The sequence below is a fragment of the Henckelia pumila genome, chromosome 3, assembly GCF_033568475.1.
Source record: "Henckelia pumila isolate YLH828 chromosome 3, ASM3356847v2, whole genome shotgun sequence".
Lineage (NCBI taxonomy): Eukaryota > Viridiplantae > Streptophyta > Magnoliopsida > Lamiales > Gesneriaceae > Henckelia > Henckelia pumila.
The window spans coordinates 16,742,570-16,759,305 of NC_133122.1; the positions used below are offsets into that span (position 1 = coordinate 16,742,570).

Here is a 16,736-nt window from a genome sequence, read left to right on the forward strand (position 1 = left end):
GGCTTGCACACGCAATGCGTGTGTTTGTTAATGTATATATTATTAATTTACCATTTTAGAAGATAAAATATATGTAACAGTTATTATTTTTTTAAAAAAAAAAACCTCAAACAGTTAAAACATGATGGGAGTTATTTTTCAAAATATTGAAATTAGTGAATTATACGTTTGCTTTTTAAAAATGGTTTTATTAGGTGGAAGATAAGTTTGGAAATTCACTTAAAAATACCAAAGATAGTTACTATAACATCCTCTCACTTTATTAAATAGTAATAGTAATAGATATGGAGCTAATTTGGCATGATGCAAGATTATATAGTAAAGATTTGTTTTGCTTGCTCCTCGTAATTAGTACTCGTTTTCACTTAAACTTTTCTTCCTTTTTTAATTGGTTTTGGACAAAGTTTACGGCCGACCAATCCATGCATTATGAGCAGTGTTGTATTATCTTAGATTTCGAAAGCTTTAGTCGAATTTTTAGAAATTGGGCGCATCCAAATAATAGATCACCTTTTTTATTTTTATTTTTTCAAAATATAAAAAAATCATCTATCTATGAATCATTTTCAATTAAGAATTCCCTAATAATTTTATCATTTTTTAATCAATCATGAATATTTAGAGGTAAATGGACTCTCTTAATTCATATTTTCATGTTAAACATATTCGATAATATTAAAATTATTTTCTACATTCAGTTTGTTCATAATATAGAGGACCTTTAATTACTTTAATTTATATTATCATTTATACATATATGAACCAAATTCTTTAACATTATTATTGTGTTGATTTTCTCGTTACGCCCATAAAATCATCATTTGTTTTTTTTCTTTATTTTATTATTGTTGTCGCTAAAATATTTATATATATCTAAAGTCTAACTCTGAATTATTCTTACTTCTCTTTGTTTGATTTTTTCTTTTTTGCTATCCAAAAATATTTCTTATTGTAATTGATCGTTGACTATATCAAATAAATTTTTTTTCTATCTATTATATCTATAAATTATATTATATAAATAAAAATTTTGAAATGCATTTGTAAATTAATATGTATGTTCCACTTGTATAATTTAGTATAATTTTTTTTATGAAACTAGTCAAAATGACAGCAGATCTAAGTAAGCAATTCATAAATATTTCTTAAAAATAACAAGAATTTAAAATATACTATTATGAATTGATAATATAATTTTTTAGATAAATGATATTTTGTAAAATTTGCAAAGAAAACTTGAAATCTATGATTAAGTTATATAAATATAATTTTTAAAAAATTTATTATAATTTTTAAAACTCAAATCCTATGAAATTTCATGAAATCCGATCAATTTCATAAGAATTTTATTTAGTTAAATGAAATCCAACGAAATTCCATCAAATTTCAATCCAATTTCGAAATCCTATGGTATTTGTAATTACGAATCCCGTCAAATCCCATTGAAATCCTGCATTCCAAACACACTGTAAAAAAAAAAAATTTAAAAAAGAATTATCAATACCCAATTTTGATAATTTAAAGAAAAGTATAATCCTAAAATCTGATTACCAAAACCACTAATTAATATGAGATTATATCGAATTGAACCACTATAAATTCTCAACTCTCAAGTGTGTGTTAACTTGAGTGTTCATTATCTGATTTCTCGTGGAAAGTTCTTGAATCTGCAACAAATACATAAGCTCATTTATATATATTTTTAATTTATTCTTGTGAGCAATGTAAATAAAAAAGAAATGCAAACCGTTATTAATACTATTAGCTCCTTCATATTTTTAAAATTTTTAATTTATTCTTTTGACCAATAAAAGTAAAAAGGAAATGTATATTGTGCATGTATAATATAATACCTAATAAATATGAAAATATCCATTGCAATTTGCAATTTCATCTTGGATTTTTATCTAGAAGATGGAATGTATTAGAGCTTAAAGTTAAAAAAATAAAAAGTTCTAGGCAATTGGTTGTGTAAGTTCCGGAGGAATTAATCAATTTCAAATCTCTCCCAAAAGTTTTGGATATCACGTTTTTCAATTTTCTCTCACAACAGATTTGAATATCGAATTTTATGTTTTGTGATTCTATATTTATATTAAGATCATCATGCTTCATTCATTTTTTTTTAATTATATTGTTGCTATCGTTTTTTGTTGCAGAATTTTCAAACAATTTCATTTTGGTTATTTAAAACATTTTTTTTTTCATTTTCAGTGAACTTATTTTATCTTATCAACAGGATGTTATTCAACGGTAGTACTTCTATGCTTGTCGATAATATGCAAAAAAATTCTCCATCCCAATTAATGTATCTTTTTACTTGTATCGTAGAATGATTAGTTGCCTCGTGTTTTCTTTATTCAATCTTGACAATTATATTAATTTTAGAAGCATTTGCAGGAAGTACCCCATAAGCTAGCAATTCAGTTTCAGAATATTCAAAGTTACACATTGAAACACGTCACCAACGGATTGAAGATGCATCCGAGTCAAGGAAAAAAAGAAAAAGGTGAACTTTGTTTTATGTTTACTAATAAATAAATGAGTTATGCTACATGTACAATGAATATTACACATTCGATACACACAACCCAAAATTATAGAACTGTCCTAAATGTACTTTTGAAAGAATTTTTTCAAATAAAGTGCATGAATAATTTTTTAATTTTCCTATATATCATTACTTCAAATATATACATATCTAGAACAATATTAAGGCAGTGCTTGTGAGAGCTTTTAGGAAACACTTTTCAGCTTTTCCAAATTTTGTGAAGGAAAACCAGAGAAGTGATTCCTAGAAGCTCTTCCAAACACTACCCAATTTTATTAACCAACAATTTTGAAAGAAACATAGATCTCATTTTTCTTACTATATATCGACTTTTATATATACTAGTAAGACTATAAGAGTCACGTGCATCGCACGTGAATGCACATAATCTATTGTGACTTAATTGTAATTCAATGTGTACATTTAATATTTCTCTTTTTTTTAACCATCATATTATGAAATTAATTGAATACTTTTAATTTTTTTTTTATTACGTGATTTCAAATTCAACGTGTAATCTAAAGTGCATGTTCTCTCACGATATGTATAAAATTTTGAGGCTCCTTTCACTTTCAAGTATGGGTAACGTAACTGAGTCGACGGATTCATGAAACTCCCCCTAGCTCATGCACAGGCCTAACTATACGGCCATGCTCGTTGCAATAAATTACTTGATACCGAGACTTGATGCCCTGTAAACTTCACTCTGCACAAGCTTAACATATAGCTCCGGTGAAATCAGACATATATACATCTGTTTGAGAAATCCGAGATCGTTGCAACGGCAGATATATATATATGGCCACGATTTTGGCTGGTGATGATCTGGATAGAACATTCAGCAGTCGCCGCCACACCGGGACATCTTCTGGGAGGCTGAGCTTGCAAGATGTGTGGCAGCCGCCGCCAGACGTGTTCAGCCGCAGCTTCAGAGAGGATGACGAGGAAGAGCTCCGGTGGGCCGCCATCGAACGGCTGCCTACGTATGATCGGCTTAGAAAAGGTGTGCTTACGGAGTTAGTCGAAAATGGGGAGGTGAAAGCCAGTCATGAGATTGATGTACGCGAGCTTGGAGACGATGAGAAGAAACTTTTGATGGATAAAATTCTTAAAGCTGTCGAGGATGACTACGAGAGATTTCTACAGAGGCAGAGGAGCCGCATCGATAGGTGATATATATGCATGTGTGCGCATTCATGAATGATGATATATTAATTATATGTGAATTGGATTCTTAATGTATATGTAGGGTGGGGATTGATACACCAAAAATCGAGATAAGGTACGAGCATTTGTCCGTCGATGGAGATGTTTATGTTGGAAAAAGAGCACTCCCCACTTTGTTTAATGCAACAATGAATGCTATTGAGGTATAATCAGACGTACTTTGGATCAACCATTCATGAATATTTGATTTTCTTTTTGAGTACTGAGAATTTTGAGATGCATGGGTGTTTTCTTCTTTGATATTAACTTATTGAATAGTTAATATATAAATATAACATTCAAGAAAGTAATATTATGTGTGGTATCAATGGATCACAGAGTGTTTTGGTATTGTTGCGGCTAGCACCTTCGAAGAAAAAAAACATTCAAATACTAAAAGATGTTAATGGGATCATCAAACCATCAAGGTATTTCTAAAATTCTGTTTTTTTTTAATGATGTATGAGAACCCACAGCTGCTACCCTTCGGTTGTAAAGAGCATCACTTTCTTGGTTAATTGTGTTTTTTTGCTTATCAGGATGGTCTTGTTGTTGGGTCCTCCGGGTGCCGGAAAGACATCATTCTTGCTCTCACTTGCTGGAAAGCTTGATGATGGTTTAAGGGTACATTTCTTGTGCCTTGTATCTATTTCAAGACTTATATATATATTTTGTTGTCTATGTTATTTTCTAAGATCTTTTTTTATACAGAAATCTGGGAAGATCACCTATTGTGGGCACGAGTTAAGTGAATTTGTGCCTCAAAGGACGTGTGCTTATATCGGCCAACACGACCTTCATCATGGGGAGATGACCGTGAGAGAGACTTTAGATTTCTCAGGTCGTTGTATGGGCGTCGGCGCAAGATACGAAATGCTCGCAGAACTATCTAGGCGGGAGAAAGAAGCTGGAATCAAGCCCGACCCTGAAATTGATGCGTTCATGAAAGCTGAATCTATTTCAGGCCAAAGAAGTAGTTTGGTCACAGATTATGTTATAAAGGTTCTGTTTTCGTGCCTTAAATTCTCCAAAGTATTCTTCTTATACAGTCTTTTTTTGGATTTGAAGGGGGGGGTAAAAGTTAACTGTTGTTGCTCGAATTACAGCTTCTTGGATTAGATGTATGCTCAGATATTATGGTAGGTGACGAAATGAGAAGGGGCATTTCAGGAGGGCAAAAGAAACGAGTGACTACAGGTAACATATTCATATTCCTGGCTAAAATTTTGGATGCAAATTAAAATCTTTTTGATTAAGAAAAACCAGCAAGTGCACTTGAGTTATCGAATAGTCGGATTGAAATTCCAGTCGATCTCACATAAACTAATATTTTAAAGGGAAAATTGCAAATTTAGTCATGTATGTTTGTCACTTTGCGATTTTGATCTCATAAACTAATATTTTAAAGGAAAAATTGCAAATTTAGTCATGTATGTTTGTCACTTTGCGATTTTGATCTTTTATGTTTTCACATTTCAGTTTTAGTCCTGTATGTTCTGATTTTTGGCAATTTCGGTCCTTTTTATTTGAAAATGCTTACGTGGCACTGTACACATCAGCTCCACGTCAGCACTGAATTGGTGCTACGTCAGCGCCACGTCGGAAAAATGACTAAAATTGCCAAAAAAAAATAAAAATAGCGGACTAAAACTGAAATTTGAAAATATAAAAGACTGAGATCGCAAAGTGACAAACATACAGGACCAAAAAAGCAATTTTTGCTATTTTAAATACTAGTTTAGTTTTTTAACTAATATTTAACTTAAGCAAGACAAAATAAATAAAAGCAGAATGATAGAATCATCGATCTGAATTAACTAACTAGGAAAAATTTCAATTAATAATGTCATTCAATGATCTAGCTAGAAGAAATCATATTCAAATAAATAAAGACTAATAAATACAGTGGTACCAAACTCTACCATGTTAACACGTGTTAAAATTCAATCACAAATTCTTGCACAAGCACGGCCAAATCCCTCGTTTACTTGTCAAAAGATTCCTCGAGTTAATGAGTCCATTTAAATGTAGCTGCCTAATTATTCCTAATTGAATTTATGGAGATCTAGATGCATTAAATTTGAGTGGAATTTCAGTTTCAATCTAAAATCAAACATAGGAATCGAATATATTCCTAGTCAATTTTATTATATGAAAATATTGAAATTTTAAAAACTCTTGATTTTCAAAACATAATAACCTCTTTCAAAAAACAATAATAATAATAATAACCAAATCCAACCCATTCACCAACAAGTCTCACAAGGTCCTGCCCACTTCTCTTCCTCAAACCGCCGCGCACTAGGTTAGATTAGGGGTGCAAACGAACCAAACGTGTTCGTGAGCTTTACGAGCTCGCTCGATAAATATTTGATTCGTATTCGAGCTTATCGAACTTGAACCGAATTCGAACATGTTCGAACTTTTTTTCGAGCCGAGCTCGAGCCGAAATTACTCTGTTCGATAGTTTGCGAATAGTTCGCGAGCTTTAATATTTAATTAATATAATATAATTATATAATAATATATATACATTTCGAGCTTTCGAACCATAATATCCGAATAGTTCACGAATAGGTTCGAATATTTCGAACCGAACTCGAACTTCATTTCGAGCCGAACTCGAGCCAAAATATTTAAAATTATCGAATTTCGAATCGAGCTCGAACTCGAATATACTCTTATCGAGCCGAATTCGAACCTTAAAATTTTACCATTATTCGGCTCGATTCGGTTCGTTTGCAACCCTAGGTTAGATAATAGTGTAATAATTTTTTTTAGTATTAATATGGTGATGAATCTTTATTAACTATATATCTCGTTAGTTGTATTTATATATTTATTTGTACTTTTTATAATTTGTATTATATTATAAGCTTATTTATGTATAAACATCATTTAATTTATGCAAAATTCAACCGCCTAAGCGGTGGGTAGTCAATAACTGCCTCGCTTTTCGACATACCGTACCGAAATTTTTTCGATATATAAACATTTTTTGGGTATACCGAATTTTTTTACGGTATCTATACGGTATCAATATGAATTTTTTCCATACCAAAATTTCGGAATTTCTCTATCAATATCGGTATGAATTTTTTTCATACCAATATTTTTAGTACGACATACCGAAAAACCACCCCTAGTCAATTACAACAATTGTTTGATCTTGTTTTCAAAATTAAACATTTTCCACATTCTGCTCAAACCTATTATCAATATAAAATAAATTCAAAGAAGTGCAAAATATGAAATAAAAATATAAAGAAAGCACGGATATGATAAAATAAAATCACTAAATTCTCTATGGTTGCGTTTGGATTGAAATATTTAAAATCCATAGATTTCGATTGTATTTTATTGTTAACAATGAAAGAGTAGATTAAATCTTATATTCATGCATTACTCAAGTCATTAACTCATTATCTATATAAAGCAGAATACATTTCACATGGATTCATTATTGGATAGACTTGAAATCCATCGTAATTAACGTAAAAATACTACGTAGAAATGAAAACAGTGGATTTGAAGGGAATATATTTGAAAAGCCTTCGATCCAAACGCAACCTACATGACACTGGAGCTTCTAAGTGGATTTATCAAATATTGTGATATGTTATTTTGTTATGGTTTCACAGGAGAAATGCTTGTGGGAACGAAACGAGCTCTTCTCATGGACGAAATATCAACTGGTTTAGACAGCTCCACCACCTTTCAGATCGTCAAGTACATGAGGCAAATGGTGCACATCATGGACGCGACAATGATCATCGCTTTACTACAACCAGCCCCTGAAACGTACGACCTTTTTGATGACATTATCTTATTGTCTGAAGGCCAAATCGTATATCAAGGTCCCCGAGAAAATGTGCTCGAATTCTTCCAGCACATGGGATTCAAATGCCCTCAACGTAAAGGAGTTGCAGATTTTCTCCAAGAAGTGACATCCAAGAAAGATCAGGCGCAATACTGGTTCAAGAAAGAACAATCCTACAAATATATCTCAGTTACAGAGTTTGCAAAGGCCTTCAGCTCCTTTCACATCGGCCAAAAGCTCGGTGAAGAGTTGAGCATTCCTTATGATAGAGCCAAAGTCCACCCTGATGCTTTGGTAAAAGAAAAGTATGGCATCTCCAAATGGGAACAATTTCGTGCCTGCTTTTCGAGAGAATGGTTGCTCATGAAACGCAACTCGTTTGTATATATATTCATGAGTGCCCAAATAACCATAATGTCGATTATAGCATTTACTGTGTTCTTCAGAACAGAGATGCCACACGGTAGACTGGTGGATGGAGGGAAATTTTTCGGAGCACTTTTCTTCAGTCTTGTGAATATCATGTTTAATGGGGTGGCCGAGCTTGCATTCACGGTTTCCAGGCTTCCAGTGTTCTATAAGCAAAGAGATTTCTTGTTCTATCCTGCCTGGGCTTTCGGCTTGCCTATTTGGATATTAAGAATTCCAATATCTTTTGTGGAGTCTGCAATATGGATACTTTTAACATACTATACAATCGGGTTCGCTCCTCCTGCTGGAAGGTAATACATTATTGGTCCTTTCAATTTTGTCTCATCAGTTCGGACGTTAATGTTTCTGACCAATGTCACGTCGATGCTCTAGATTTTTCCGACAGTTCTTGGCATTCTTCAGTATACATCAGATGTCTCTTGGTCTATTCCGTTTTATTTCTGCTGTTGGAAGAACTCAGGTTGTTGCAATGATATTAGGGACCTTCACTTTGCTCGTGATCTTTGTTCTTGGGGGTTTTATTGTTTCGAAAAGTAAGATTCTTGATCAATTGATCTGTAATTCGGGACTTTTCCTATTCCACATCTGAATCTTGTCTTTGCTGATAGATGATTTGGAGCCATGGCTTAGATGGGCTTATTATCTCTCTCCCATGAGTTACGGACAAAACGCGATAGCTATGAATGAATTTCTCGACAAAAGATGGAGTGCTGTAAGTTCCAAGTTCATTTCCTCATAATCTTGTGGTACATAGTCATGCTTTGATCATTCTATGCTTGATTCTTGATGCAGCCTAATACAGATCCTCGATTCAACGAAACAACCGTCGGGAAAGTCCTCCTTCAATCGAGGGGCTTCTATACCGAAGGCTATATGTTTTGGATTTGTGTTATTGCACTTATAGCATTTTCGATTATTTTCAACATTTTCTTCATTGCAGCACTGAGTTTCTTGAATCGTAAGTTTATAGTCGACTGCAATGTTATTTTTTCACAATGAAGCCTAATTTGACATATTTAGTCTCTTTTCAGCTTTGGCAGATTCAAAGACTATAACTATGGACGAAAATGACAGCAAAAAGAAATCTTCTGCATTCGAAGGTGATTGCAAATATATCTCTTAGATTTTAGTGTCATGTGGCATTGATGAGACAAAATATATGTTAATGCCATTTGTTTACAATTTACATTTATTTTTTTGTTTTATATACTTGTTTACAGACTTTGAAATTGAAATGCATCAAGCTTCAACGAGCACAGTTACAGCAAAAAAAGGAATGGTTTTGCCTTTCCAGCCTCTGTCACTTGTGTTCAACCATATGAACTACTATGTGGATATGCCTGCTGTATGTATATTCTTTCTTGATTTTTTTCTCTCATTCTAAACTTGTTGTATTCCAATACTTTATTGAGGTGTGGGTTTTTGGCCAGGAAATGAAAGCTCAAGGCTTGGGAGAAGATCGTCTCCAACTACTACGAAATGTGAGTGGTGCTTTCCGACCTGGAATATTAACAGCACTGGTTGGTGTTAGTGGAGCTGGAAAGACAACCTTAATGGATGTTTTAGCCGGAAGAAAAACTGGTGGATACATAGAAGGTAGTATTAGCATCGCAGGGTACCCGAAGAACCAAGAGACATTTTCCCGGGTCAGTGGGTATTGTGAACAGAATGATATTCATTCACCTCATGTTACAGTCTATGAATCTGTTCTGTACTCTGCTTGGTTACGCCTTCCAGTAGAAGTAAACAGTAACAAACGGAAGGTACCAAGTCATCACTCTTTCTTGATGTTCATATTCCAATGGATCAAAACATTGATTATAAAAATTATACCTATTTTTACTATGTTGATCACTATAGATGTTTGTGGAAGAAGTAATGGAATTAGTGGAGCTTAACCCCATAAGAAACTCGCTAGTCGGGTTACCTGGCATTGATGGTCTTTCGACAGAACAAAGAAAGAGGTTAACTATCGCGGTAGAGCTGGTTGCAAATCCTTCCATCATATTCATGGACGAACCGACATCAGGTCTTGATGCTAGAGCTGCCGCAATTGTCATGCGTGCTGTGAGAAACACGGTGGACACTGGCAGAACCGTGGTCTGCACGATTCACCAACCGAGTATAGATATATTCGAAGCCTTTGATGACGTATTGTACTATCATACTACTCTTTTTTTTTTGTATCATTCTACCTATCCATCTTGTAACAGAGCATTTGGTACAGCTACTTTTGATGAAGAGAGGAGGACGAGTCATCTATGCCGGATCACTCGGTCACCATTCCCATAAGCTCATAGAATATTTTGAAGTGAGTTTAGGTAGTCTTTGGGTGGGAGAACTTTTTGGAAGCATTTCTCGGTTTTCCCTTAATAAAATTTTGAAATTTTGTTAAGAAAAAACTAAGAAATGATTTATATAAGCTCTCCCAAATACTAACTTAGTCTCGAAAAAATCAAGAAAGTTATTTCCATACATCGTTTCGTTCTTGTAATGGTGACCGTCGTATTTTTTTTCCTCCACAGGTGAATCCTGGGGTTCCTAAGATAAAAAACGGGTACAATCCAGCTACTTGGATTTTGGATATAAGCGCTCCAGCAATGGAAGGGCAACTTGGAATCGATTTTGCTGATATTTATGCAAATTCATCACTTTACCAGTAAGTTAAACAGTAAAACTTTTATCTTGATTATAATGTTGTCGATTTTTAAGGTAATCTAAATCTCATTTCCCACTTCACTACAATTTTTTAGGAGGAACCAACAACTTATAAAAGAACTAAGCACACCTCCACCAGGATCCAAGGATCTTTTTTACCCTACAAAGTATTCGCAACCATTTCTTAATCAATGCAAAGCTTGTTTCTGGAAGCAGTTTTGGTCTTATTGGAGGAATCCTCGGTACAATGCCGTTCGAATGTTCATGACTACTATAATTGCTATCGTATTCGGTATTATTTTCTGGAACAAGGGGAAAAAAACGTAAGTTTGGCCTTTCTATATTTGCAATAACTTGCATTTTTCAGGCAGTTTAAGTAGATTAATTGTTTTGACAGAGGAAAACAACAAGATCTTCAGAATCTCTTGGGAGCTTTCTTTTCGGCTATTCTATTCCTCGGGGCTGGCAATAGTAACGCTGTTCAAAGTGTTGTTTCTGTGGAGAGAACAGTTTCCCATCGAGAACGCGCTGCTGGAATGTATTCTGCTCTTCCTTATGCAATCTCTCAGGTATCAAGAATCACTTTAAATCCATTGATTGAAGTTATACAATGAATACATGAGTGGTTTCACCGTAAACTTTTGTGTTCAAGTAACAAGTGCCTCTAAGTCAGTGTTTGGGAGAGGAAGCACTTATCAGCTTTTCACTAACAAAATTTTGTGAAATTTTGTTAACGACAAGTTGAGAAGTGCTTCCTAGAAGCTCTCCCAAACACTACTTAAATATCTTATGATGTAGTTTACTCATAATATGCATGGTTTTACTATTGGTATCAAATACTTGGAACTTTTTTTATTCTTTGCAGGTGGCAACAGAGATGATTTATGTAGCAATTCAAACTGTAATTTACGCTGTTATACTGTACTCAATGATCGGATTCGAGTGGACCGTGGGGAAATTCTTCTGGTTCTATTACTTCATCTTCATGTGTTTCGTTTACTTCACCCTATATGGGATGATGCTTATCGCCCTGACCCCCGGTCTGCATATTGCTGCAGTTGTGGCATCATTCTTAGTTAGCTTTTGGAACTTGTTCTCCGGTTTCCTCGTTCCACATATGGTTAGTCCACCCTCTTCCATCGATATGTCGAGTACATTTTTATGGAGCTTACTCACTTAAAAAGCATGTATGCATGTTGCAGCAAATTCCTATATGGTGGAGATGGTACTACTGGTGTTCTCCGATTGCATGGACGATGTACGGGGTCGTTACGTCTCAAGTTGGTGACTTGACTTCTGGAATAGAAGTGCCTGGAGATGGTGTTATGACAGTGAAGGCTTACCTTAAACAGAGCTTTGGTTATGAACATGATTTCTTACCCGTGGTTGGTGTGATGCATTTGGTTTTTGTGGTGTTTTTTGTTTTGGTATTTGCTTTTGGCATCAAATGTCTCAACTACCAAAAGAGATGAAGAAACTCCTTCTAATCACTCAATCTTTAACATATTAACTGGATAGATGCTTGTAGATTATCCGATTCAAAGTTAAATCGGTCTCTTTCTTTTGTTTTTGGTCTTTCAGTTTTCCATGTTTTTAAGCCCTGAAGCCCATTATCTTTTTATCCTGGAATTTTTGAAAGGACGGAAAGATATTTTGCCACATAAATTCATGTTTGTGTATTTATTTGTGTTGTAAACTGTTTTCCCCCCAAAAAATTACTTATTTTAAAGTAGAAAAGTGCAAAGGGTGTTTGTTGCACGCGGAGACGGGAGACAATTCCATTTGAAATAAAATTAAAATAAGATTGCAAAATGAAAATGAAATGGACTTTGTAAATTTATATATTATCCGAAACGTTATGTCTATCCATAAGAATAAGTTGTGTCCTACAAAAATTTTGTGATATCCAATTCATCATATAGAAGTAGATTCAAAAAATTGTCTCACAAAGGGACCAACTCATATATATTTAAAATATCAATTCCCATTAGATGGTTATTTAATTCTAACATTTTCATTACCGTCTAAATGTAGCAAATAGACGGTTATGATAAATGAGATGCATTTATTAAATAATTAAACTGCAAACACATGGATCCAAATATAACCACGCATCAATTAATAACTCTTCCACTATTCATCAAATGATCCAAAAATAAGCCTTATTCTTTCTCATCATTTTTCACCATGCGCTCAACCTAAAAGGTTATTAAATTTGGTGGAGTTAAGTATATTAATGATCTTATTAAGTTAAATATAGTAAATGACATAAACAACCTTGTGAACCACAAACAAATATGATGACAAATTTGTAAAATAACTTGAAGCTGAAGAATATAACGTGCAAACAAGAATAGAAGGAAAAAATCTAGTAATAAAAGGAACGTAAATTTTATGTTAATAATATTTTCAAAAAATTATTATCACAATTTTAAAATTATTTCTCTTACATCTTTTGTTATTTCCTCCTTTTCCTCGTTTGTTTGGGAGCGATGTAGTTTTTCTTTTTGGTTAATAAATCTTGTAATTAAAGTCCACTCTTGATTTCCTTTTTAATAAAAAATTTATCGTAAAAAAATTATATTTTATATTATTCAACTAATAATAAAGAAACTATATATTTTCATATGAAAAGTTCAGGCGAGTTTGATAAACACGAGATATTGTCATCCTTATATTATATATATACTTTGCATATTTGTACACACAAGATGTGCGACGAAATTTTTTTTTATCATACTTAATTTCAATAAAAAAATCTAATAAATTTATAGTAGAAAAATAAATTTTTTGGGGGTTAAGAATGCTAACCATAAGAAGTATTTAAAAAATCATTGCTTCTATTAGGTATTTCTCGCTCCATTAGTTTTTTCGAATAATTTGAAATTTGAAAATAGATAAATAAATAGAAATTATTATTAATTTTGTGTGACCATACCAAGAGACCAATCAGTTTCTATAAGGTCTTCTTACTTAAGACTAGTACTCGGACGCATGTTGTTCATTTTTTTAACTGAAAATAAAAATAAAAATAAAATAATAAACAGTGAAATAAAAAATGTCATTATTGTAAATAAATATCCATAAAAATACAAAAAAAATACAGTGAAATTAACATTTTCATAAATAATTAGTTATCAATACACAAAATAAAATAAAATTTTGATAATTAAATATATACTAAAGGGCAAACAAATAAAGAGGTTGGTCATATCAATGTACCAACCTTTCAATTTTAATAAAATAGCATAGATAGTATAGATATAGGTATAGATACGTACCTCCAAGCTCCATGTTCAATTTTTTTCTTTTTCAAAAACGTGATTGAAAAAGAAAATGCAAACCACGTAATATGGCACAGTGACCATTTTAGTTATATAAAAAAAATCCCACATTACCGACTCACATAATTAGAATAATCAGTTTTTTTACTTTTTTTTATAATTATTTATCATATATTTTTTATTACTCAATTTATATTTAACTTAATAATTAGTAAACAAAACCTACTTTTATTAGATTTGGAAAAAAATAATACAATTTTGAATTTTCGATACAAGTTTACCCAATTCTCAAAATGAAAGATTCCACTTTTCTTGCAGTGTAATGGGCTCGAACTTTAGAGTTGGGTTATTTTCCAATTTTTGTAGGTAAAATTTTAAATATATACCAATCAGACGTCCCAGTGCCACTCTACAACTATAATGCAATAAAATAATTCAAGGACAACTTGGGATTCAGTCCTTGATTTCATATATAAATTTAGATTCAGTCTTTATTTCAAAAAATTTTGTTTCAACTTTTTGATCTCACATTTATTTTCATGAATGAAAATGGGTACAAAAAGTTAAAAATATGATACAAACATATGATATTTGAGTATTAACCAATATTTTAGATCTGGTAAAAAAATTAAAATTTTGAGTATAACATTGAAACAACTTTCTTAATAATAAAAACTTATCGTACATACATGTTTATGTACAAAATATTTATATTAACGCACTTGTTCATTATGAATCAGTAAAAACATCAGTATTTTGAGAATCACAAAAATTAAAAATTTATGCGCACTAATTTTAGAAATTTGAGTACAAAAATATTTAATTTACGTATTGATTTATATATTTATGGCATCAATTGCCTCAAATGGTGTAGTACCCTGCATGGAATCACCTACTAACTGGCAACTAATAGCATGCATTAAACTTAATACAGCAAAATACTTAACAGAGTAAAACGTGCGGAAACATAATCCATAAATTATATATCAGCTTAGTAAAATATATCAAGGCTTAATACTGTAGTGATACAACCATATTGAAAAAAACTTAAAAGTAAATATTATACATCTATATCGAATCCTACTGTATAATTAACTCCTCAAGGCTCCTGCTCGGCTGCTCCTTAGTCCTGCCTTGAACTACCAGCTCCGTCCATCCTGCGACCTGCCCCGCAAAATAGGGTATCCAAGATAACAACTAGGACGTGAGCGCTAACGCCCAGTACATAAACATGAGTAAATATATGTATATAGTGCATGCAACATGATGACTGGTAAAGGATCATCTGAAAAGTCATGCTCAGTACCGGTGCCACATGAGTGCTGCCACCGCACGGATCAACCTCTGGGTGCAACCACACTCGTCTAGTACACCAGAGTAGTCAGACATACATGTCCCCGCCGTCGCGGTACTCTTAGTGACAGACTATCGAGTATAGAGCTAAGCGGCTCTATAATCAGGTATAACAAGGTATAGGCTCAACGTGTATATGCACATGACATATGAGTATAGAAAGCGGTAAATCATATATCATGTCATATAATAATGCCAAATAAATGCAACATATAAACATGTATACTCGCTGGCAATCTCAGTCAATGTGTACGTACCTCTAGGCTAGTTCAAGTATAGTAGATCCTAGGTTCCAAGCCTATATTCAAAAGTTCACCGTATCACTACACAAGTTCTATAAGTCTTAACTAAGCTAATAAGTACTCTCAAAACTTAAATAGATTTTCGGACCATACCTTCGTCCGTAAATAGCCCTTTGGAGTCGCTAGTTCCGGATGACTATAACCACACCTTAGTTATTCCAGAACCTCTATTATAACCGATAGGGCCCTCAAGTATATAGCTCACTATATATAACTGATCGAAGAAGGAAACTCGAAATTCGTATTTGGAAATGAACTCCGGAGACCCCTATTTATAGCCAAAATTTCCGGACACGAACGTTGCGTCCGTTCAAGGTTCATTGCGTCCTTTCCTGCATGTTTGACACTTGTCAAAACTCGTAGCTTAGTCATCAAGCCACCTCATGTCTGCCTGTATCTCAAGAAACGTGCGTCCGTTTTGCCCCTCCATCGTTCCGTCCGATGGCCAACGGAAGCTCCGTTCGTCAAATCATCTTTCTAATTTGTTAAGCGCCGAAATTGGTTAATTACTAACCCTTAATGCCGAAATTGGTTAATTACTAACCCTTAATCATGTTTAACATATTATTATCTTAAAATGGATTCTGGGTTACTACAAATGGAGTACAAAAATCACGATTTATATTTTCAGTTTTAGAGAGATGAAATATAACACAAAATATTTATACCAAGAAAACTTGTTTTTATACCAGATCTGAAATATTTAGTACTGAAATTTCATGTATTTGTACCTAATTTTTAATTTTTTATACCTATTTTTATATTAGAAAATAACTTATAGGCCCAGGGAGTAAATACAAACTTTTCTCGAATCAGGGAGTAAAAAAAAAAATCTGACAGGGACTGAATCTTAACTAAACATATGGAATGGGGAGTTTTTACCAATTAACTCATAATTCAATGTTATATATATATATATAAATATTCTATCATATTATATTCAATAAAAAAAATTATTTGGAACATGATACAGAAACCAGATATCTGGTTTCAAGAATCAAGATATCATTGGTGGGCTAGTTTTAGGGAAAAAAACATGGGCTCACCTATCCAAAATTGAATTTGGGCTTCAAAGGAGCCCATTACTGAGTTTCAGTTAGTTATGTGTCTATACTTTGAAAAATGCGAAA

The 16,736-nt window shown here is 32.9% G+C and overlaps 1 protein-coding gene across 4 annotated transcripts; it reads left to right on the top strand.

Moving 5' to 3' along the window:
• Positions 1 to 3,180: 3,180 nt before the first annotated feature.
• Positions 3,181 to 12,282, top strand: LOC140892394 (ABC transporter G family member 39-like). 4 transcript variants are annotated; one of them, XM_073301266.1, is made up of 21 exons: positions 3,181 to 3,720; positions 3,801 to 3,921; positions 4,097 to 4,185; positions 4,297 to 4,381; positions 4,469 to 4,759; positions 4,864 to 4,954; positions 7,399 to 8,299; positions 8,382 to 8,542; positions 8,618 to 8,721; positions 8,802 to 8,967; positions 9,041 to 9,109; positions 9,230 to 9,354; positions 9,440 to 9,772; positions 9,870 to 10,160; positions 10,237 to 10,320; positions 10,535 to 10,668; positions 10,763 to 10,990; positions 11,065 to 11,236; positions 11,533 to 11,633; positions 11,726 to 11,787; positions 11,870 to 12,004. In XM_073301266.1, the coding sequence occupies exons 1-20, from the start codon at positions 3,350 to 3,352 to the stop codon at positions 11,745 to 11,747; spliced, it is 3,939 nt and encodes a 1,312-aa protein (XP_073157367.1). In that variant the 5' UTR covers positions 3,181 to 3,349; the 3' UTR covers positions 11,748 to 11,787; positions 11,870 to 12,004. The 4 variants fall into 4 exon arrangements, with proteins under 4 accessions (XP_073157367.1, XP_073157368.1, XP_073157365.1 ...); XM_073301267.1 differs by having other exon boundaries at positions 11,533 to 11,616; positions 11,870 to 11,945; XM_073301264.1 differs by having other exon boundaries at positions 11,533 to 11,787; positions 11,870 to 12,282.
• The last annotated feature ends 4,454 nt before the right edge of the window (positions 12,283 to 16,736 follow it).

Bases quoted from the DNA above. Each gene is read 5' to 3' on its own strand.
- LOC140892394 (XM_073301264.1), top strand. From the start codon at position 3,350: ATGGCCACGATTTTGGCTGGTGATGATCTGGATAGAACATTCAGCAGT. The intron at 8,543-8,617 runs GTAAGATTCTTG...CTTTGCTGATAG, and splicing joins GGGTTTTATTGTTTCGAAAA to ATGATTTGGAGCCATGGCTT. The intron at 11,788-11,869 runs GTTAGTCCACCC...TGCATGTTGCAG, and splicing joins GTTTCCTCGTTCCACATATG to CAAATTCCTATATGGTGGAG.